The sequence below is a fragment of the Melitaea cinxia genome, chromosome 7 (assembly GCF_905220565.1).
Source record: "Melitaea cinxia chromosome 7, ilMelCinx1.1, whole genome shotgun sequence".
Lineage (NCBI taxonomy): Eukaryota > Metazoa > Arthropoda > Insecta > Lepidoptera > Nymphalidae > Melitaea > Melitaea cinxia.
Genome location: NC_059400.1, coordinates 6,981,457 through 7,005,259, shown reverse-complemented (window position 1 = coordinate 7,005,259; position 23,803 = coordinate 6,981,457). Strand labels below are relative to the sequence as shown.

The following is a 23,803-nucleotide window of genomic DNA, read 5'->3' as shown; positions in this document are numbered from 1 at the left end:
TTAACGAATCGGAACTGTCTGATATATAAGTATATTTTACGGTCTAAATATAAACGGTCTATTACACTATCGGAGACTTTAATTAACCAAATACCCAGAACTGTACTTCTCGATATTACAGAAGATAATTACAAACATAAATTTAAAAAATATTTCTGTGAACAACTGCAAAAAAATGAGAAATATTAAAAACTCAAATTTAATAAATGGATATGTCTATGTATGTATATGCAGATTATATATGTACAATGTATAGTGTATGTGTTAGTATATATTATGTTTATGTATAATATATATTTTATTACTATCTGCTTCTGAATGATTAATAAATAAAAGTAAAATATATATGAATATATTAACTATTTTTCTGTATACTGCTAGCTATTTCTGAGCAAATAAAAACAACTTAACTATCTTGCTTACACCCGTATGTTTTTTGTAATCGTCTTGTGACCGTACCGTCGATAATAGTATTGTTTAATTAATAAAGGAGAAGCTATTTTTAATAAGTAGGGTAGACTAAGGGTAGACGCAAAACTTTGTTTAATAAAAATTGCCTAAGCTTAGTATAAATGTGTTTTTGTAACTATTGTAGTTGTAAATGTTATAGCAATACTAGCTGACTCGGCAAACGTTGTCTTGTCGCTAAACGGTATTTAAAAATATAGGGGTTGGTGGTAGAAAGCTGAAAATTTAGGATTGTATGTATTTTTCAACGCCAAATCATAATAAAATAAAAAATAAATAATTTATCTAAAAATAAAAAATAAAAAATTTAAGGGTGGACTACCCTTAACATTTAGGGGGATGAAAAATAGATGTTGTTCAATGTTAATGCTTCTTAATGTGACAAATAAATAAATAAAAAAGATAATTGGCAGTAGTTGTAGTTTGATTTTGCTCGATGTGTGAAATATTCGGAAACAAATAACTTTAAATAAATAGATAGATAAAAACTTTATTCACAATTCCACATTTCACATACACAATTAAAAGAGTAAAAATAAAAAATAAAAATAAAAAAGGAACAAATAAAATATCTTAATATCATTAATAATTACACACTAAAATACAGCGTATGTGTGCTGCAAAATCGCAAAAAGTATGTAACTCAGTACTAAAGACTGTTACGGTGAGAGAACACAATGCTTGGTTTATGACGTAATGTTGTATTTATATATTCATATATATATTTAAAGTGTGTTTTATAAATATTAAAGTGTCGAAACGATTAAAATAAATACCCGACTAGAAAAAAGGTCAGGCTCAATCAGATCATGTATCTGGACCGGATAAGGATGTAATGAGGCATGCTAGTTCCGGCAATCTCAATCAGGCCCAGATCTGGTCCAGACAAGGATAGCCTGATGTAAAATATAATCAAGTATGGTAAGGCATACTGGATCAGGACCCGGTACGGTCCAAATCAGGATAGCCTGACGTAAAATATAATCAAGTATGGTAAGGCATACTGGATCAGGACTCAGTCCGGTCCAGATCAGGATAGCCTGATGTAAAATATAATCAAGTATGGTAAGGCATACTGGATCAGGACCCGGTCCGGTCCAGATCAGGATAGCCTAAAAGAAAATACGCGAACTGAGCCTGAATCGCGCTATTAATGTTTTTAAGCGCACTTAGTATATATACAGTTATCAGGACAGTTTAGCAGGGAGTCAATTTCTACACAATGGAGCAGTCGTAAGTAATAGGAAATAGTTAAATAGTAGTTAATTATTAGAAGTTAATAAATAAAATTTAATTAATAATAATAATAAATTAATAACATAAAAATAAATAAAAATAATTAATATTTAAATTTAAAACATAAATAAATAATACATTGGAGTAAATAAACGGAAATAAATATCATAATAATTATGGTTAGTAACATATTTATAATATCAATTCGCTTTTTTTTGCTAAACAATTTTTCGAAGAATATACATTCGTGTTTTTTTAAAAGGACCGGACCGAACCTGCTGATCAGGATGAGATGAGATTTCCTGATCTGGACCCGATCAGGAAATCTCATCTCATCCTGATTAGGTCCAGGCCAATCATCTGGGTCACATGTCTTATCTAGTCCTGATCAGGCATGCCTGGTCCAGTCCTTCTAAGGAAGACGAAAAAATTTCTATTCGAGTAGGTGTTAATAGTAGTAGCACGCTATAGAATACATAAAATGGCTTTTTAGACAACATATTTGGATAATCACAATCTTACGTAACATCACGAAACAAAGCAACGCGTTATCATTATAAAATAATAATGAATGATGATGATGAATTACATTTGCACCTGTCCTTTATAGAGATATTTTTATAACTAATTTTAAATGTTAATATTATATGCTTTTAATATTTCGAATTGGTGGGTATTTTCAACATTTAGTAGCTTTGTATCTAAAACTACCTATAAAAGTTGCATTCTTATGCTTTTGCAATGCAACACTGGACGAATAGTTCGAGGTGTACCGTAGCTTTTGCTAATTAATGGAAATCTTAGTTTGTTATATAGATATTAAGGATTTTAAAATTATAAATGACAAACATAAATTTGTACCAAATATCATATACGTCTCTTAAAATGAAAGAGACGTATGTTAAATTTCCAACTCGTAAATACAAAACCTTTCCAAACTAAACCAAATACGATTAATGTTAGGTTAATATGTGAACTTTTATATGTACATACACTAATAGGCAAGCAAGATCGACCTATAAATATTGTGTTTGCACATACCATTACAATTTTCATAGAATCGAGCGTGATCGTATTTCATCCAATCTTTTAGAAAACATTCGTAATACCATTATCAAATCGATAACATGTCAATCTTATATATTAACCTAAGACTAGGTATGCCTATGTAAGCAATTATGTTACAGTAATGGAAAAGAAATACTCTTGTGTAATACAGTCAGTACCTGGGTGACCGAGCTAAGCTCGGTATTTTTAGTAAACCGTGTATCTTGGAAATCATATTTAAATACGAAATACATATTGATAAAATATAAATAATATTTTTCGATTTTACCGACATAATATTAATGAAAAATAACGAGTGCAATTAGAAAAAAAAATACAATAATAATCGATCTGGAAACATGAGAATTAGAACTGTGGTCTTTTCTGTCGATCGCGACCGGCCGATTTCCCACCTGACCTATTACAACTTTATTGACAAATTTACCTTCGTATTCTAAAGATATTGTAGCCATTTTTTATTGCCTAAAAACAGGGATGAAACGGCATTTTCTAAATATGAATCCTAGCTAGATTTATTTATCTTCCCCGAAATCCCCTGCATACTAATGAAAATCGTTAGAGCCGTTTCCGAGATTCAGATTATATATGTAAGCAATAGCACTGTCGTACGCAATTAGAAAGGAATTTATAAACAACAGATGCAACGATCGCGCCACCTAGCACATCGTTCGATAGTCATCTACCCTCATTTATTATATTACTCGAGTTATTCTGACGTGTACGAAACGAACGGTGCAACCGCCGCTAAGGCAGTCTTGGCTCTGGCTTGGCACGATACACTTGTTGTATCCTGCTAGTTGCTTAACCTAGACTCGTTCAATAATTAATTTGTGCAAACGAATTAATTGTTATCTATTACGATTAATTTGGCTAGGCGAGGCGTATAACTCGAGCAGTGAAGGTGAGCGTTGATACGTATATCAAAGGAGATCTCCTTAAACCTACACCTGGGTCGCAAGTCCTAGGCACTGCTCTCAGTTACTCCCTCCGCCACACGATAGACTCGATCGGAACGCCGAAGAGCGCTCACGCATCCACGTGTTCGGTGGACGTAACAATTTTGTTTTAATCTTTTTTAAGTACTACCTACATAATATTGTAAAGAGTGCGAGTATAACCTACGCCCGCGTCCTGCAAATATAGAAAAAGAGACTTCCAACAGTCGAAAGACTACATATATATATACAAGAATTGCTCGTTTAATAGTATAAGATAACTGCTTCGGTGTAGTGGTGCGAGTACTCGCCTAAAACACTGACGGTTTACAGGCTCGATTCCTGCTAGGGATGGATATTTATATATGTACTAATATTTCTTTCCGGTTTGGATGTCTGTCCTTGTGTGTCTCCCCACCGTGCCTTGGAGAGTACGTTAAGCTTTCGATGGAAGTTGTTATCATAAGCACCTGAAAGCGATACGTGTGAAGCCAGTTCGGCTGCAGGAGTCTTTCGCATTTTAGAGCTATGCCACGAATACTTAACGGAGACCCCATTCCGGGTTACAAATGAAGTTTTCCTTCTCCAGGGCCCTGATGATTTTGAGCCAAGTTTATATCCCTCGGTCGCCTTTTGCGACCCCCACGGGAGGAAAGGGGGTGGTGCTATTCTACTCGGCACAATTCTTGTACATATGTGAGAAAAAAATAGTATATTATTATCTAAAACTGCTTCTATCTTACCATACAATTTAAAACGTTACTTTTTTTCAATTCGTCAGCTTTTTATATCATCTATCTACAATGATAATGATTCACCTACTCGTACATGCAATGCAGTCAAACATAAGTGTGCTCATTCTAAAGTGAAGGATTTCCGTTCATCTAGTGCCTTTGTGTTTCAACGGTCGATACTCTACAAGTTTTATCACCCATTGTCATGCTTGGAGCTTTTGCAAGACAGCACAAGAGATTGCTTACTTAACTAAAATACGTATACACGATTTTTCGCGCACCACCTATACAAATAAGTGGTTCAATTCAGTCTTGCGCGCGATTATGTGTGCGTGGCCTTGTAGCTATGCAGTTTTTATTGATGTGACCTGAGTGGTCATCTGAATAACACTTGTTTTTTCGCTTTTTTTTATTGTGGATACAGTCGTCGATAAAAATGTTTAGTGATTCAAAGAGAAAATGTTTTTTTTTAATATTAAAAATTATGTAGATATTATCTGTATAACTAGTAGCTGAATATAATAATTCGATATATTGAAATAAAATATAGTCTATATTTATAGTCGGACAAAGTACATATCTATGCAAAACTTCACTTTTTAAGTTTTAATTCGTTATATATATTATTATTATGTGGTTACGCTTGCTGTATGGTTACGGCTGTAAAGATCCACCCCTTCTCTTCCCGTGGGTGCCGTAAGAGGCGACTAAGGGATAACACAGTTCCACTACTATCTTGGAACTAAAAAAAACCGACCGATGGTGGGATAACCATCCAACTGCTGGCTTTGAAACACACAGGCCGAAGATGGGCAGCAGCGACTTCGGTGCGACAAAGTCAGCCCTGCGGTCGCCAACCCGCCTGCCCAGCGACTATGGGCAAAACACATGCCATTTTTTGGCGCGAACTTGTGAAGGTTTATGTCCAGCAGTTGACTGCGATAGGCTGAAGTGATGAATATATATATTAATGCTATTTTCGTATATTATTCTCAAGTCACGAAATATCAACTTATTATTTCAAAAAGAACTATTGATTATTCCAATCAGCAACGAGATTTTAAAAAAAATTAAATTTCCGTCTTTCTTGTTTTAAAAGTAACTTGATATTTTAATTATAAAACTAACACCCAATTTAATTTTATTACATAAATTTCATAATACGTTCTATTATAATTAAAAATTTGATACAACAACCAACAACAGTGCAAAGTTATGAAAGTATTGTGTTACACTTAACGTATGAGTAACGTATACGTACCTACATAGCAGTAATGAATTTTGAATATATTTATATATCCAACATTATTATTTATTTCACCTATAATTTATATAGCCTAGAGGTACCTACTTTTAAAATACCATTTATCGCCTGATTAATTCACCAAGTATTTATTTTCGTTTAATACACTCATAAGAGGATGACAGGTATATGGTATAAAAAGTTGTTTTTTTATTATTATATAACGACTCTATGACTCTAATAGCCAATAAAAGTTCGAGATGACACCCTTGAACATGGCCTCTGCAACGTCGCCAAAATATCGGAAGTTTTAAAAGGACAATCGCAGTAAGTCCTGAAGAAACAAAACTATAATTTTACATTTATACAAAAGGGGTTTTAAATAAAATAAAAAAATAAAAGAGATAATATAAGTAAGGTTATCAAAAACAATTTCAAATAAATTATATGCCCAGCAATGGGATGTTACAGTCTGAATACGACCTCATGAAGTATCTTGTGACATGTCTCATGACATTCAGTTAAAACTTTTGGAGAAAGCGTCTTTTAATTAATACTACTCGTTTTATCTATACCTACATATAATAAAATGGTAGGAAAGTCAAAACTGTACATTGAATATTTTTTTAAAAATACTTGGAGTGTGATCTACAGTCGATACCGAAGCCAAAAATATAGTTTTTAGAATTTTTGTCTGTTTTTCTGTTTTTCTGTAGGTATGTATGTCCGAGATAAACTCAAAAAGTACTGCATGGATTTACTTCAAATTTGGCACGAATATTATTAAGAAGTCTGGTATATAGGCTACATATTATCACGCTATCACCTACGGGGAACGAGCAGCAACCTTTATTTCTTCAACGCATTCTGTAACAACGTGTAATCTAACGACGCATATTTGAATGTAGTTGTTATTATGTTAATAACCATGCTATAAGCTAGCTTCACACTATAAATAAAGACAATCTGTAATAGATTTAGTATCAGCATTGCACCCGTGCGAAGCCGGGGCGGGTCGCTAGTCATAAATATATTGCCTAAAAACTTCAGAAGTATACAAATAATTGTGTTTGCTCGCAAATAAAAAAAACCGAGTTCAATTACATCGATAAGTATTACAACGTAAGTATAGACGATCTGGGATGTCTCCTTTTCAACAAAAAAAGAATTATCAAAATCGGTTCATAAACGACGAAGTTATCTCCGAACATACATGATATATATATATATATATATATATATATATATATATATATATATATATATATATATATATCCGTATGGTCGAATTGAGTAACCTTCTCCTTTTTTAAAGTCGGTTAAAAATACAAATCAAATTGGTTTATGTAATAAGATTTTAAAATATTATTTTAGAATTTCCTTAGTAAATTAATAAGTTTACTAAAATATGCCTATTTCCAATTTAAAAGAAACATGAAAATTTATTATAAAAGTAAATGGTATATAACACGAGCTATCAACTTTATAGCAACATTTTCTGTTATTATTTCTAATCTTTATAAAATAAACGTGACGAAAGGAACTTAAAACAACTTAGCACGTTTCCAGTGAAACTCTAACATTAAATAAAAAGTAATTTTATTTCCTGCCAGGTGTAATAAACCGTATAGTAATTAAGATAATTATCATGTTAGCTGTCAAATAGCATTTTATATTATGAAACCAATATGAAACAAATGAACTACGAGAAGCTTAAATTATAACTAGCTTCTGCCTGCGACTTCGTCCGCGTGGAATAGTTACTTTGGGCTAACGCTAACTTTAACCCGCACTTACTGTTTATGCAGCACATGCAGCGGAAACTCTCAAAAAGAAAAAATATCAGAATTTTATGAAATATTCTTCATTGGTGTACCGCTCCAATGGTCCTAGCGTGATGACATATAGCGTATAGCTCTTTCTCAATAAACGGGATATCTAACACTGAAAGAATTTTTCAAATTGGACCAGTAGTTCCTGAGATTAGCGCGTTCAATAAACAAACTTTTTAGCTTATTAATATTTATTAGTATAGATTTGATCAATTTCATAGAAAATTTTACTCTTAAATATTACGGTAGGTTCTCGAGGTGTAAACTCCATTCGCGTGTCCGGAGCTGACACACACTTTTTTTCAATTTTTTTTTCAAAAATACTTATACTAAGTACATTTTTAATACATTAATTTAGAGCACACTTCAATATGATTTTTTTCTTTGTATTCATGAAAAAATGAATCTTTTGCTATAAAATAGAATTGACATTTAGATGTATAACCTTAATCTTGCCTTGGTGCCTTGTGAAACACTAAAAAAAATGTCTACCCTTTTTTTTGTTCTACCGCCTCTTCCGCAAGAGGTCGTACGATGGAGGAGAGCAGCTCGCGACGATCTCTTCCGGAAGTGGTCGGTGAGCCTGGAGGACCCGGAGGTGAGCCGGGAACTGGTGGCGGCCTAAATGTCTCCCTGATGTCAAAAAATGTCTACCCTACTGTTTCTAGTTCAAAAAAACCCTCTCTGTGACTCTTTTTTTATACTTAAAATTAATTTAATTATAAATATTCATGATCACATAATGTTGAAATTTTGAACGACAAAAAACGATTCTAAAAATATACTGTTACGGTTACGTATAACTTACTAAAAATGATGCAAATAAAAATGTTAGCAGACGTAGCAAATTTAGTAATGAGTTACTCTAATATTGAGTATGACGTATGAAAACTTAGATGTTGATATACTATCGGTTTACTATGAAAAAAAATGCTGCTATTTATGTTGGGCGGGCAGTAAAATGCTTACGTGACGAGAATAACACTTGGTGTATTCAAAGTTCTCTGAAAAATGAAACAGCGTCGTAAATATTCATTAGGAATTATAATTGTGTAATGGAATTCTTGTAGCTTTACTATATTCTTAAATAAATAATGAAATTTTATTACATGAAAATAGTAAAATTAAAAAAATTAATACAGTGTGTATTATTATCCAACTGGTCTTTATAGTCACGTAGAGAACGACGAATTCGGCAAACAAATAAAAATGTACTAAACTGACAAAAGATGACTTACTGAATCCGTAATTGTTGTGATATTATTTGTATTAAGCCTGTACAAACCTTTATAGGTAGTAACTGAAAAAATAATTAGAATTTGTAGAAATACTCTTATAATAAAATATCAAACGGCAGGCTTATCCATAATATCTTAGTTCTTTAGTAGCTTTGCTCTCCTATACAAAAATAGCGAAATCAAATATACCAAATTTAAGTTTGCAATTTAAAAGCAACAAGTGCTTTTAAAGGTAAAAAAAATCATTATCAACTCCCATTAAAGTAACATAAAGCCATGGCAGTTAACGTTAAAAACATGTACTGACGTAATAATAATCAACTCAAATACAATTTTATAACGTAGAAGAATGAGAAGTTTTAAGAAACCGAGATTACAGATCCCTCAGGTCATTCATAACAAAAAAAAATTATGTGGTGTCATGGGACACCAGTTAGGAACGAAGTTCCTTCGGATAGTATAAAAGCAACACAATTTGAAAAAAAAATGTTGAATTTTATATATATTTTCTAGTTCTTGATTTTTTTAATTTTGTTGATTAGTTTTAAATTAAGTACATAAAAGTATTTAGGAAATTTAGTATTTTAGAAAATAACAAATACCGTAAAATAAAATAAATCAAACAAAATAATAATAATTCAAACTATTAAGTGAACAAAAAAAACATGTCTTTATTTATTTTTGTTGATAGTATAAAATTACATAAATAGTTTTAAAAAAAAGTTTACTAGTAGTAGTATTTTAGTTTTACAAACGTCATATTATACAGTCGTGTCACTGATATTACGTCACTTCCGTTATATATTTTTCTTAAAGTTTTAGTATCACATTTTTTTCAGTTCGGTCGCTCAGCCAAATGTCAAGCCTGCCGTAAGGAACTTCGTTCCAATAGCAAATATTCCCTTAAATGAATTTTTCCTCCTTTAATTAATTCCCTCTTGAAAACTCTAATACAAAGTTAACGAAAAAATTACAGTGGATTTTTTAAAGCAACATGTACAATTATCAGTTTATTTTTGACGTAACAGTTTAGATTTAAGTTTAGTTCTTTACACATATTATGCTATATTAACTAATTACATTGAAACTTATAAAGCCGACCGATGGCGGGATAACCATCCAACTGCTGCCTTTGAAATACACAGGCCAAAGACGGGCAGCAGCGTCTTTGGCGCGACAAAGCCAGCTCTGCGGTCACCAACCCGCCTGCCCAGCGTGGTGACTATGGGCAACACACATGAGTTTACGCCATTTTTGGCGCAAACTTGTGGAGGCCTATGTCCAGTAGTGGACTGCAATAGGCTGAAATGATGATGATGATGATGATGATTTTATCCGAACAACAAAGAATCCTACATATTTTGTAATGCTAAGATTCTGGTTCTCACACAGGATTCATTTGAAATCACATGTGACCGTTCAGTATTTTCTTAATTTAAGACAGACAACTACGAGATTTCGCTGCAGTTTTTCAGTTATTTACGCTTACTAATATTAAATTGTAAAGTTAACTGCGACTCGGTTTAAAATACATCTGCTTTAGTATAGCTTTTAATATAAAACGCGAAACAGAGAATCATTGAGAGCGCGCGTATGGTTGTGAACAATTTGTTTAATGTTTTGTAAATTTAGGTACATATTTGCCTTAAGGTGCTAATAAACAACAAACTTATAAAGTTTAAAGAACGTCTAAAGTTTAACGTAATTAATAGAAGTTATATTACTACGAAATCTTTAAGCATATATACGATTAAATTTAAATTAAAAGTTAAATTCTTTGAATTGGTCATTTTATTTTACTTTTTATAATTATGTGACAATTGCTAAAGCTGGTCAAACCGCGCAAAACAATACACAACAGTAATAAATATATTTCAATGAAAACAATCTACGTATATAAAAATGATTTTTTGTCTTTATGTCATGTAAAGAATCGTAAACTATGCATTTGATCATGTCCCCAAAAAGAACCCACAAAGGTTTCTAAGTTAGTACGACCACAAAAAAATTAAAAAGAAGCATAGCAGCGCGCACAGGGCACAACACAGCTAGTATACATATACATAAAAAATTGTGTTATAGTGTAAAATAGTTTTGTACATTTATTACAATGAAATGTACTTATTAATAATGGTGAATAAAAAATTAACAAAAACATCAAATTAAATTACTTTAGAAATTACAAGAATAATGCGAATAAATTTCTGTCCGGAAGACCTTTAACTGACGCTGTTTTATAGACGACTACTTATATTTAATCACACCCTACTACACTCTGCTAAAAAAAAATAAAAGGTTTTTTCGTGGAACCTTTATATTTACCTACACGTTATAACAGCAGTGACATTCGTCGCAAAGAAATTAAACGCAGTAATTACTTTAAACCGTTTTCAAGAACTCCTTACAACAGCAGTACCGTATATTTTCCTACAATAGGTTTCCAGAGAGTTATTACACAATACAAATGCTATGAAAACTGTTTGTGTAATAGTTGAAATACTCGTAGTTCTTTTATAACCCTCACAATAACATATTCATATTAATAAATAATTGTGTTTGCTCGCAAACGAAAAAAAAAACCGACTTCAATTACATCGACGAGTAATACAACGTAGATCGTCGAAAAAATCGTCAAGTAACTACGCGTTATCAAAGATTACTCAAAAAGTAATTATCAGATCTCGATAAAATTTATATGTGACCACATGATAAACATCGGCTTTCGATTAAATCAAAAATTATCCAAATCGGTACACCCAGTAAAAAGTTATTGCGGATTTTCGAGAGTTTCCCTCGATTTCTCTGGGATCCCATCATCAGATCCTGGTTTTCTTTTCACGGTACCAAACTAGGGATATCCTCTTTCCAACAAAAAAAGAATGATCAAAATCGGTATATCTAGTAGAAAGTTATGCGGTATAATACAACGTAGGTCGACGAAAAAAGCGTCAAGTAAAAACGCATTATTAGATATAACTCGATAAGTAGTTGTTAGATCTCAAATAAATTTAAATGGGACCAATTGGCACACACCACCTTTCGATTAAAACAAAATTTGTTGAAATCGGTCCACCCGGTCAAAAGTTCTGATGTAACATACATAAAAAAAAAATACAGTCGAATTGAGAACCTCCTCCTTTTTTGAAAGTCGGTTAAAAAACATTAAACAAAGTTTGTTTAAAACACTAAAATTAAAATCTACAATACTAGTCTTTGTTTAAATGAGATAGGGCAAATCAGGATCAAATCTGGAGCGGCCCGATAGCTAAGGTACCTCGACCTTACAGAATAAGGTCACAGCTAAATAATGCTGCTTTCAAACAGTGTTGTGTTCCTGTGATGAGTAGGGTGACCAGAGCTCCTGGGGGGATCGGGGGTAGGTTCTTCTGCTTTTGCAAACGTCTATAAGCTACGGTAATCGCTTACCACTAGGTGAGCCCTACATATTTGCCGACCTAGTTGTATTTTTTTAAAAAGCAAAAAACTTGCTTGTAATGAAAATATCTAGATTCAAGCAGCAAACTTGAAAATTAATGTGGATTTTATGGGTTTAGAAATATTACACTGCAGTAACCATAAACATCTACTTACTAAACGGACAAAGAACACGGGTGAATCGACGAAAGCGCAATTAATAATTAGTGTATCTATTGTAGTAAATTGAGCAAAAAAACAACCGCTTATATTTGAAATATTAGTTAAAATTAATTTTTCCTCTCTTAATGCGTGGCACAAGATAGAATATACGAGATAAAAATAGTTACGTTTTTTTAATAACTCAATATTAAATGGAAAAACTATTTAAAATATGCTTTTACTTAAATACGCTAAACAGCAATAACCTTTTCCTTTTTTCATTTCTAGCCCAAATCAAGTTACGGCAAGTGAAATACGAGTAGTCAACCAAAAAGCGTTGAAAAGTAATCCCAGACAAAAGTGCTTATACTAGCGCAATGTATGAAAATTAACAAATATTCAATACCACTTTATTCTCATTTCTATTTTTAACCGACTTCAAAAAAAGGAGGAGGTTACTCAATTCGACAGTACATATTTTTTTTAATGTATACGCTTCAGCCTGTGATATCCCACTACTGGGCATAGGCCTCTTTCCCCATGTAGGAGAAAGATCAGAGCTTAATCCACCACGCTGCTCCAATGCGGGTTGGCGGATATATTCCCTACTATGAGTAACGATCGCTATTAGGTGTACATGATAACAACCGGGACCGACGGCTTAACGTGCTCTCCGAGGCGCGGTAGGGAGACCCACAAGAACTGCACAAACACCCAGACCACGGCAAACACCTGTATGGCCAATACAAATATTTGTCATGTACGGGGATCGAACCCGCAACTGCCAGCGCAATAGGTACAATCCATGACTGGACCGTTGCGCCAACGCGGCGTCTAATATATGTTCGAGGATAACTCCATCGTTTATGAACCGATTTTGATAATTCTTTTTTTATTGGAAAGGAGATATCCTTAGTTTGGTACCATGATAAGAAAACTAAGATCTGATGATGGGATCCCAAAGAAATCGAGAGAAGCTCTCGAAAATCCGCATAACTTTTTACTGGGTGTACCGATTTTCATGATTTTTAATTTAATCGAAAGCCGATGTTTATCATGTGGTCACATTTAAAATTCATCGAGATTTGATAACAACTTTTGGAGTAATCTTTGATAATGCGTATTTTCATTTATGCGTATTATTCTACCTTATATTACTAGCAAACACAATCATAGATCACAAAATACGCTCTTCACAAGATTTTTGATCTGAATAGATAAACCGATTTCTTCCACTTTCAAAATAAGTACGCGCTAAATGAATTTTAATTAAATTAATTTTGATTTAGTCGATACATGTTATGTAAGTTAATAGTGTGATGCCCGGGTTCCATACTTAACATATTCGTCCATATCGATATTCATCCTTGATTCTTAGGCAGACTCGAAAATCGTACGCATTTACACCTAATTAATAGATTTTATATTACTTTAGTTTGTAGAACTACACACCTTAAGTACCACCCACCTAAATGAACTGTATTCAAACTTAACACTCCGGATAAATCCCTGCGGTGTAAAATGAGTTTAAATAATTAAAAAAAAAATGTATATCTCGTTATATACTGATGATTATGCTTTCTAAAACATGCGCATTGAAGTAGAACATTATTAAACAGGTCATACAAAATTAAGAACGAGCGTGTAATATAATGTATAATGTAAATATATATAAGAGATTACATCTCTCTACTGGAAATAATTCAAAGTGGTTTAAATTATACAAGGTATTTGAAGCGTATGTGCCCAGTCACTGAAGCGTTACACCTTTGATCTGTGTCCATGTTGTTGGCAGTGTATATTAAGAATCAACTACGTAATAACGCAATGAGCGTACATAATCGCATAACTTCACGATTAAAGTACCTAAATAAATTCTTAAAAGTAACGGTCCAACTTATAAATGTGTCAAAAATTTCTTCATTAAATGCTGTGTAAATCAATTAATGCGAAAATCAATTAGTGCAATATTATTCAATTGTTTGCAAAATTATATAAAAGGTCGTATGTACTTGATTTAAGCCATAAGCGAAGTTTCCGACCTCGCTAATTAAACAAGATAATGAATGATGTTTCAGACGCGCGGACGTGTATTTTTATAATTTTTCATTTTTACACATATTCGGCGACTAATAACTTTTTAGAGAGTTCACTCGCGTTCAGGATCGCCCTTCGTCACGTAATAACAAGTGTTAAAGCAAAAAAAAGTGCTTTTTCACCAATATAATCATCATCACAATCACATAATCTATCTTCTTCTCAGATCTAAGGGCGAGACTAAACCATTCTGCTATATGCTATTTTCAACTTCACAAAAAGATTAGTCCACAGTGGACTTTGAAAAACTTTCGACTCTCTATTTTGCTCTATTAGGGTTTTGATTAGAGATTTCAATCCGGCATCGTTTTCAATCCAGCAGGATCCGATAAGAAGTTAATCAATCCGGATCGGATTGATGACTTAACTTTTTTTATATCTCTAACATAGACGTTCATGAAGTGTAAAAAAAGGGGTATATGAATGATTTTTATGACTAATTTTTAAAACGAAGCACAATGAATATCATAATTTCGAAACAAATGAAATACAAAATTAAGTATTAAAAAGAAATCGATTTCTATCACAGCTACAAATTAACTTCTACATTTACCAAGTTAAGCCGTGTTTTAATGAATTTATTATTTGGCAAAATCTATTCAAGTTTTTTTTCACTTCTAGCAGCACGTCTTTTTAACGGACTTCCAAAAACGGAAGAGGAGATTCTCAATTCGATTGTATTTTCTTCAAAACCATTTTCAATAAAGTCTTAAATTACATTTGTTATTATAATAAAGTTATAAAATTGTATGTATTTATACAGCAGTAGCTAACTTATATTTTGGAGTTAAAACGACATAATTTTAGTTATTCAAATTAGTTCTGAAAACATTTTAAAATTTAATTTTTTAAATTTCGCGCCTTTACTTTACGTATGCTACAGCTGTAGAACCTATTGTTACGGCGGACGATAATGTCGAGAACATTCTAGAAGGTGTGAAAGAAAATGTTTTCAAACTTTCTCGAATATCCTAGAGCCTAGCTCTCTGAATATACGAGTATAAGAGCCCGGTGTCGCCCGCCAAAGTTTGTACAATTTGAACAGCGAAGCAAGCGATTTCGAAACGAAAAGGAAAGAAGTTATCTGTGAGCCTTTATTTTAAAGTATCACGAGTGAGTATTTTTAACAATGCGTTTAATTAATTCTCGATTTTGACGCAAAGAAGAAAAAAGTTGTCTGTGAGCCTTTATTATGAAATATCAAATGTGAGTATTTTTAATAGTGTGCTTAATTAATTCTAATGTTTTTTTTTTTCTTTTAATTGTAATTTCCTTAACCTTCAAGCAGTCGCGCGACGTTGAATCTATGCCTTCTATATACTTTTGGCCGTAAACAAAACATCGCGCGACCGCTTGAAGGTTAAATAAAAAATTTTCATTGTCTGAACGTACCCCACGTTTACGAAACAATATATTTTTCTATAAAATGTTTATTTAATTTATATTTTACAGGATACAATGCCTAGACGTAAAAGAGGAGGAGATCTTGCCAGTTCTGCAGCGAAACGGCGGAAACAAAAAGAATATCGAAGAAATGAAACGGATGAAGAGCACGAAGCACGTTTACAAAATCAACGAATCAGAATGAGCACCCTGAGAAGTAGAAAAAGCAAAGATTTTCTATCTTTTGAGAATAAAAGTATTCAAGAATAACTACCGCGTAATCTCATATCAACTCCCGAGCGAAGCCGGGTATCATAGCTAGTATTAGTATAGATATAGTTACAGGTACTAAATTAATATGGGTTATCCTTTAATTGTGGATAATTTTGCTTACTGACATTAGAGTTTCTAAAAAACCACCAATAGCTACGTCATAATTTGACTTTTATCATTTGGCACCAGAAAGTGTGGTATTCTTAATTATATTAGTTACTCTATCTAAAACTGCGTAGAATTCCACTTGATTTTGTGGCTAAATTGATTTACGTTATCATGATACGTAAAGTACCTACTTACATCATTTGCTCGGGAAAATGTAATGACATAATATAATACTTGAATTCCTTCTCCTGTCCGAAACTATTATACCTGTTTCAGTCACGGTTATGAATAGATTTTTATTTTAGACTAGCTATGCTTGTGACATTGTCTACGTGGAATAGTGACATTACATGTTAAACGTGATTCTGTGACGTGATGATTCTTTAAATTGGCATAACTTTTTTATTTATAAACTGATTGACATTTAGTAAATACTAAACGTAAAGCTAAATCGGATAAGATGTTTCTGAGATTCAGTCAGTTAGTCAGTTCTGTCTGTTTCTGAGATTAGCGTGCACAAACGCACAGACAAACAGAACAACGCTACGCGCCCTATTTGAATGTAGCTCGGAAAGTCGTGAGGTTTTTCTCTTCAGGATCTTGAATATGCGACTTCCAATAACTCCCTCGCCCCTGTGACCGACCGTCGTATTTTTAAGACACCTAAAAATGCAGGTGAACGGTGTGACTGAATTAAGAACCTTCTACATTTTTAGAGGTTGGTAAAAGAACCACAATTGCCAACGTAGGTAAAATCATACATTTATAGTTTGGTAAATATTTAATATGATATTTTCTTTTTCTATCGATGTGTCGTGCTTTCAAATTATAAAACAGGGTAGACTTTTTGTCTTTTAATCTTCCATCTTGATATCTAAACTAAAGCGGTCTGAATCTACCCACAAATATTTCTCAGTATTTTCTCCTAAGTAGGACCATATACACAGCTTAAACCGCCACACTGACCTAGGAGTTTTTGATAACTTTCCTTCTAAGACTGTCAATCTTTTTCTTTACACTAACGGCTAGACGTGTTTCCTGAGGTAAGATGACAAAGACAACCACCGGGGCCAAAAACAAACATCTGTACAATTAGAAATATTCGCTTATCACCAAGCACCAATAAAATCGTGTTTAAATATGTACGAGTACCACAATAGTATTGATATATAAATATTCTTACTAAGTAGGTATCTAGAGCTTTATTCAACTTTAACATTTTCGTGTCAAGTGCCCTTTTTCGTGACAACATAAAAAATTAAAGCGTCGGCCACGGACCTTCATTAGCTCTGTAACGATGTACTCATTCACTATTTAGTTAAACGTGTCAGGAAAATATAAACGAAATTGAAGAAGAACAAGAAAAGAGAAAAAGAAAGTAACAAATACGTGTATTGATTTCAATATTATGATTTTTTTAACCAAAACATGTCGTGTCATATATGCGTTTACACAGTAAAGATACATGAACTTTAATAGTAAGGAAACTTAATAATCTATATCGTTATTATTACGTAAAGCAAAAACTTTGTACCCCCTTTTTACGAAAATTGCGCGGACGGAGGAGTATGAAATTTCGCAAACTTATACTTTATATAGAGAAGAAGTGCAGAATGTGATTTTTTTTTTTTGAGCTTCGTGAATAAGACATTCGTAGATAATGTCGAATTATCGAGTTTCGCAAAATGAAATTTATATATATAGATATATATATAGATATTAACCATATTTTTTATATGGTTAATATCCCGTTTTTGAATAATTTTAGTAATAAAAATAGCCATGTTAATTTAAAATCATTTGTACGTAATAAAATTATTATTAGAATTTTAGATGTTACCTAAGAAATATAGTTTCGTGTATCTAAAAAAATAAAAAATAAAAATATGGTGCAGGCCGACTGGAGTAAACCTCGACTTTACAGAAAACCACAGCTAAAAATAATACTGTTTTCAAGCAGTATTGTGTTCCTATTGGTGAGTAAGGTGACCATAGCTCCTAGGGGGATTGGGGATAGGGTCGGCAACGCGCTTGCGATGCTTCTGGTGTTGCAGGCGTCTATAAGCTACGGTTATAGCTTACCATCAGGTGAGCGGTACGCTTGTTTACCGACCTAGTTAAATAAAAAAAGTCTTTTAGACATAAAAAACCTAAAGATTTAGAATTTTTAGCGTACATTAAGTGATAAATTTGGATTACCTAATTTATAGTGATAATATCATTGAGGCAAATTGTGACTGAATGATGGTTTTGACGTTATAGGATAAATAATATTTATTTATACATTATTTTTTTTATTTATTTATTTAAAGAGCAGAATGGTCAAGAATTCTGAAAAATATCATAGACAACATATATCAATTTAAAAAATTACCAATTGATATTATTATACGTAATTCGTAATCATTCGAGTCATCTATAAGCAGCAAAGATTTGTTTTTTTCTTGTTTTTAATGGATAGACTTTCCACGACATAGGCCATATTTTAAAACGGAACAGCAAAATAAGAATTACAGGTGAAAGGCTAATATATTAAAAATAAATAGAAGTGAATAAAAAAGGTTTCAATATCTAAAAATGGAATATAAGTAAGTTTGTTGAGAGTGAAGCGTTTATTTATTATTATTTATTATCAATATAAGTTTGTAATGTACAAAAGTGTATACAAAACAAATTATAATTTTCACAAAGTAACATTGTCTTTACAGCCGACTAGTGCCACGTGCTCTCAACTCCACTTTCTCGTAAATTATAAATGTGTATATTATGTATTGCGATATTCTGTGCGCTCTTTATTCGTGAAATTGTTTTTTTAACCGACTTCAAAAAAGGAGGAGGTCACTCAATTCGGCCGTATACATTATATATATTATAATGTATGTTCGGGGATAACTTCGTCATTTATGAACCGATTTTGATAATTCTTTTTTTGTTGGAAAGAAAATATTCTTGGTTTGGTACCATGATAAGGAAACCATGATCTGATGATGAAATCCTAGAGAAATCGAAGGAAACTCAAAAATCTGCATAACTTTTTACTGGGTGTAAGGTGAACCGATTTTGATGATTTTTAATTTAATCGGAAGCCGATGTTTATCATGTGGTCACATTTAAATTTCATGGAGATCTGATTACAACTTTTGGAATAATCTTTGATAATGCGTATTGACTTGACTATTTTTTCGTCTACCTACGTGGTATTACTTGTCGATATAATTGAAGTCGTTTTTTTTTTCGTTTGCTTGCAAACACAATTATGGCACTAGTAAAGTAAAGAACATTTTTTTATTTAACTTTTAGAAAAAAAATGACAGATCAAGTATTGATGGCATAGTCAAGACTATGGGCGTATTTACCCTAAGGCCTAAAGGGCAGTGATCCAGGATGGTATTCTGGGCAGCGAAAGTCGAGCACGAGGGGCGGCGAAAGCCGAGCATAGAACAGTAAAAACTATTGTACTAAAAAAAACCGAAATATAACGCGTATTGTTAATATCGTTAATTTTATCGAGTATTATTAAAAATAAAAGATGAGCCGAAAAAAAATTATTAATCAGTTATAATAATTATTAATTTTACAAAGAAAATATTTTTCCGAAAAATAACATCCCACTGCTTTTGTCTTTTTCAATAAAGCTATGGGGGTTAAAAGTTAAGAGTTTTGTAATGAATGTTTAGAGAATCTACAATAATTTTAAATATCACAATACAAAAAACAGTAATGTAGAACTAAACCCAAAGGCACTAAATCCAGGACATATATAAAATAATTATACTAGAAGGAAAACTATTTAATGCTAGTTTAATACCTAGCTTTACATTGAAAATAATGTAAATGTACAACCAAAATAAATAATTGTATAATTAACCCTGATACTAATACCCGAGCCCACTTGGACTTTAGGCATTTAATGCTTATTAAAATCGTAACTTCCTTCTTCTTTCTTACTCATCCTTATTAAAATTCATATTCAAACTGACGATTGTCGCACAAGTATAAACAACAAGAGTCATAAGAAAGATGGAACTTATAAAGCCGACTGTTACTGACTGGCGGGATAGACATTAACTGCTGGCTTTGAAATACACAGACCGAAGACGGTGCGGTCACCAACTCGCCTGCCCAGCGTGGTGACTACGGGCAACACACATGAGGTCATGACATTTTTTTGCGTGAAATCGTGGAGGCCTGTGTCCAACAGTGGACTGCGATAGGCTTAAGTGATTGATTGAGTGATCTTCCAAGTCCTGCCGAGTGTCTTAGCTATTCAAATCTTCACTCAAACATATCAGAGTATTCATTAAATGAATAGAGAGGTACAAGCAAAGCCGAGATAAGTACTAACAGGTATTGATTTCAAATATTTTTTGTAAATATGTACTAATACAATTAACCATATGGATTTAACTAAATATACAACTTAACAATTATAGAGATCAAATGAACGAGTGTCGTAATATTGTTATATCCAAATTATATTATATTTATTAGACCTTACCTGCACCATTCGCTACTGGGGCCGATAGAACGTTAGACATAGATACTCCCAGCAGAGCCAATATAAACGCAGATTTCATCTTGAAGTCTTGAATCTGTTGAATAAGAAAGCATGTTATAAATCATCATATGTGTTATCCTGTTCTATTCCGTATTTAATCTTAATTACAAAAGCCTTAAATACGAGGTCAAAATATTATCATCATCATCATCTTTACGTTCGGCGATCAATATAAAGCAAAATATGATATATTTATAATATAATTATAGTCCTTGAAGGTTTTCGTTGTTTGGCAATGAAGCCCTAAAAAGTTTAAAAATACATTGTTATAAAAAACATTGCTGACTATAGAGTAGATGTTTTAAGGGTTCAGTATTAAAACTCAATAACTTTGTTTTCTTTGTCTGTCCATCGGTCTTAGCAATAGGTCTCATTTCAAATAACATTATATTTATATCGCCATAAGGTGATAATACACACTTAATGAAAGTCAAAAAAAAAAAAAAAAAAAAATATATATATATATATATACATACCCAAAAAAAATCTGACAAAAAAAGGTTAAGGTAGCAAAAAAGCAACAATCAATTAAAAAATTTCAACAATTACATTAGGTACATTACAAACTTAGGTAATGTACCTAAGTATTATGCAGCAACCTTAACTAGTCATGATATTTAAGGAACACTAAATCCTAGTCTCTCGGTAGACATCGTTACTATTAAATCCTCGGTTTTATTAAATATTACAATTAACAAATTACAATAATGTCCCTAGAGTAGGCCGAAAGAAAAAAAACAAGACAGCCAATCGTGCGTGCCGAAATCACCATATGTCATCTGATCACAATATTTGCTATTTACAGCGCGGCTCATAGTAATAACTCGGTAGAGCTTTATTCAATCCCATGCTTTTTCATCATTAAGGTATTGATTGATGTTATAATAAGCTTTACTACAAAGTTCGCAGAGACTGAGCCGCAGCCGAAATCTTATTATTTATTATACAACGTGTCATGAAAATGATTTTTACAATTTTTGTCTGTTAGTCTGTCTGCCTGTCTGTCTGTCTGTCTGTCTTTCTGTCTGTTTGTCTGTCTGTTTGTTCCGGCTAATCTCTGAAACGGCTGGACCGATTTTAACGGGGCTTTCACTGGCAGATAGCTTATGTAGTAAGGAGTAACATAGGCTACTTTTATTTTAGAAATGTATTTATTTTATAACTCTGCGAACTAAACAAAACTTTTATGTTATGTTCCACGTGGACGAAGTTGCGGGCACAACTAGTTATACATATAAAATTATAAATAACACATACCAATAAATACATATACCCAGACTCAGGCGGGATTTAAACCCACGACTCTCGGAGCAGAAATCAGGGCCATTACAAATTGCGCCAACGCACGGCTTATCAAATCGATGGCTCCTAAGTATACTGAGTCAACTCTACTTCTAATAACTTTATTTTTTTGTTACATAGGTAGATAGGAAATGAAGTAAATATTATTAATATCTTAAAAAATGAAATAATCAAAAGTTGTTAGTTGACTCAGTATACTTAGGAGCCATCGAAATATTTTCATGCGTCCTATAACATCTTAACGGGTTACATGATTCGGCGTATATAATACAAGCAGCTTAATGTGTCCAATATCACTACTCAAAACCTGTGAAACATAGGTATAAGGCGAATAAAGCAAAACAGCGAATCCGACAGTTTAATGGCAACCAGTGAAACAAGACGGTATAACGGTAATTGTTGGTAAAGGTCAGTAAATATATCTTGTTTTCTAATAAACGACAACAATGTAATTTTGTAACCCCCACCAAAGTGATCTAGCTCTGAGCACGTGCCCTTTATGCCCTACGGATAAGACGAAACTGTGTGTGGCATTTCGTTTTGTGTATTGTATATTTATAGTTATAAAATTTACTAATACGGATTAAAATATCAATACCATTTAAACGAGTGCCCATACAATATTCCCTCTTATCGTTTATAAAGGAAGGTACCATTGCATAAGAGACGGAGACAAAGAGAGAATGGTTTGACTTATCCTTCAATTTCATGCCTCCGACTGCATATTATGTACGATGTTGCATAAAACTTCGAAGAACTACCGTATTGATATTTTTAAGTGTACAGTACAAAATGTTTGATATTGTTTCGATTTATTTCACTGGTTTCGTGTAATTATTGAAATTTTATCTAGTTGCAGGCTTTTCAGTTGATTTACTATAGTTGTTCTTCACGCAGGTTTTTTGTTTACTTTTAATTATTATTTTATTTATATATTTTTAGTGAGACAAATAACGCAATCGGCTCAATTCTTATTATTATATTCATGAATACCTTAATAATAAAAAGGAATAGGTTTGAATTGAACTTGACCAGGCTATCTCTATGTCCCGCCCTGTCAATAAGTTACAAATTTTGTTAGCAGGTGGCATGTGGTGATTTTGGCAAAGAGGGTGAGCTGTCTTATGTTTGTCCTGATCATTTCATGGAGATACTATGATGACGTAATAGAAAGGCAATGTCTACCGAGTCGTCCAGTCAAGTGTCCCAGAAGTTCTGGATAGTCTAAGACGCTACTGAACCACCTAATGTTCTAAAGAAATCCTTTTTGACCGTCTAAATAAGGTTTTTTTTTATGTCACTATGTCGGCAAACAAGCGTACGGCTCACCTGATGGTAAGCGATTACCGTAGCTTATAGACGCCTACAACACCAGAAGAATCGCAAGCGCGCTGCTGACCGAATCCCCAATCCCCCCCCCCCCAGGAGCTCTGGTCACCTTACTCACCAACAGGAACACAAAACTGCTTGAAAACCGTATTATTTTGCCGTTTAAATAAAGATAATATTTTAAATAAATTCGTATGAAAGATAACTATTCAACAACTACAATTTAAAAAAAAAAATGTTACAACATACTTTACTTTACTTCAAAAAGAAAGTGTTAGAAAAAATATAAAAATACCGAAAAAATGTAGCGAAATTAATTTAAAATAAAATTCAATTTCACGCACTGTCGACAAGCAAATCACGTCACCATTCCTTTACCGACCGGAGGAATAAATGCTAGAGGGATTTTTAAAATTATCGGGC

General features: G+C 32.7%; 1 protein-coding gene across 1 annotated transcript in view; it reads right to left on the bottom strand.

The window, feature by feature from the left end:
• The window catches only part of LOC123655294, a 59,967-nt gene that overhangs the window by 29,342 nt on the left and 6,822 nt on the right, over window positions 1-23,803 (bottom strand). Inside the window, exon 2 of the mRNA XM_045591108.1 lies at window positions 20,690-20,783. Coding sequence (XP_045447064.1) covers window positions 20,690-20,783 — 94 coding nt within the window. The remainder of the gene's footprint in view (window positions 1-20,689; window positions 20,784-23,803) is intronic.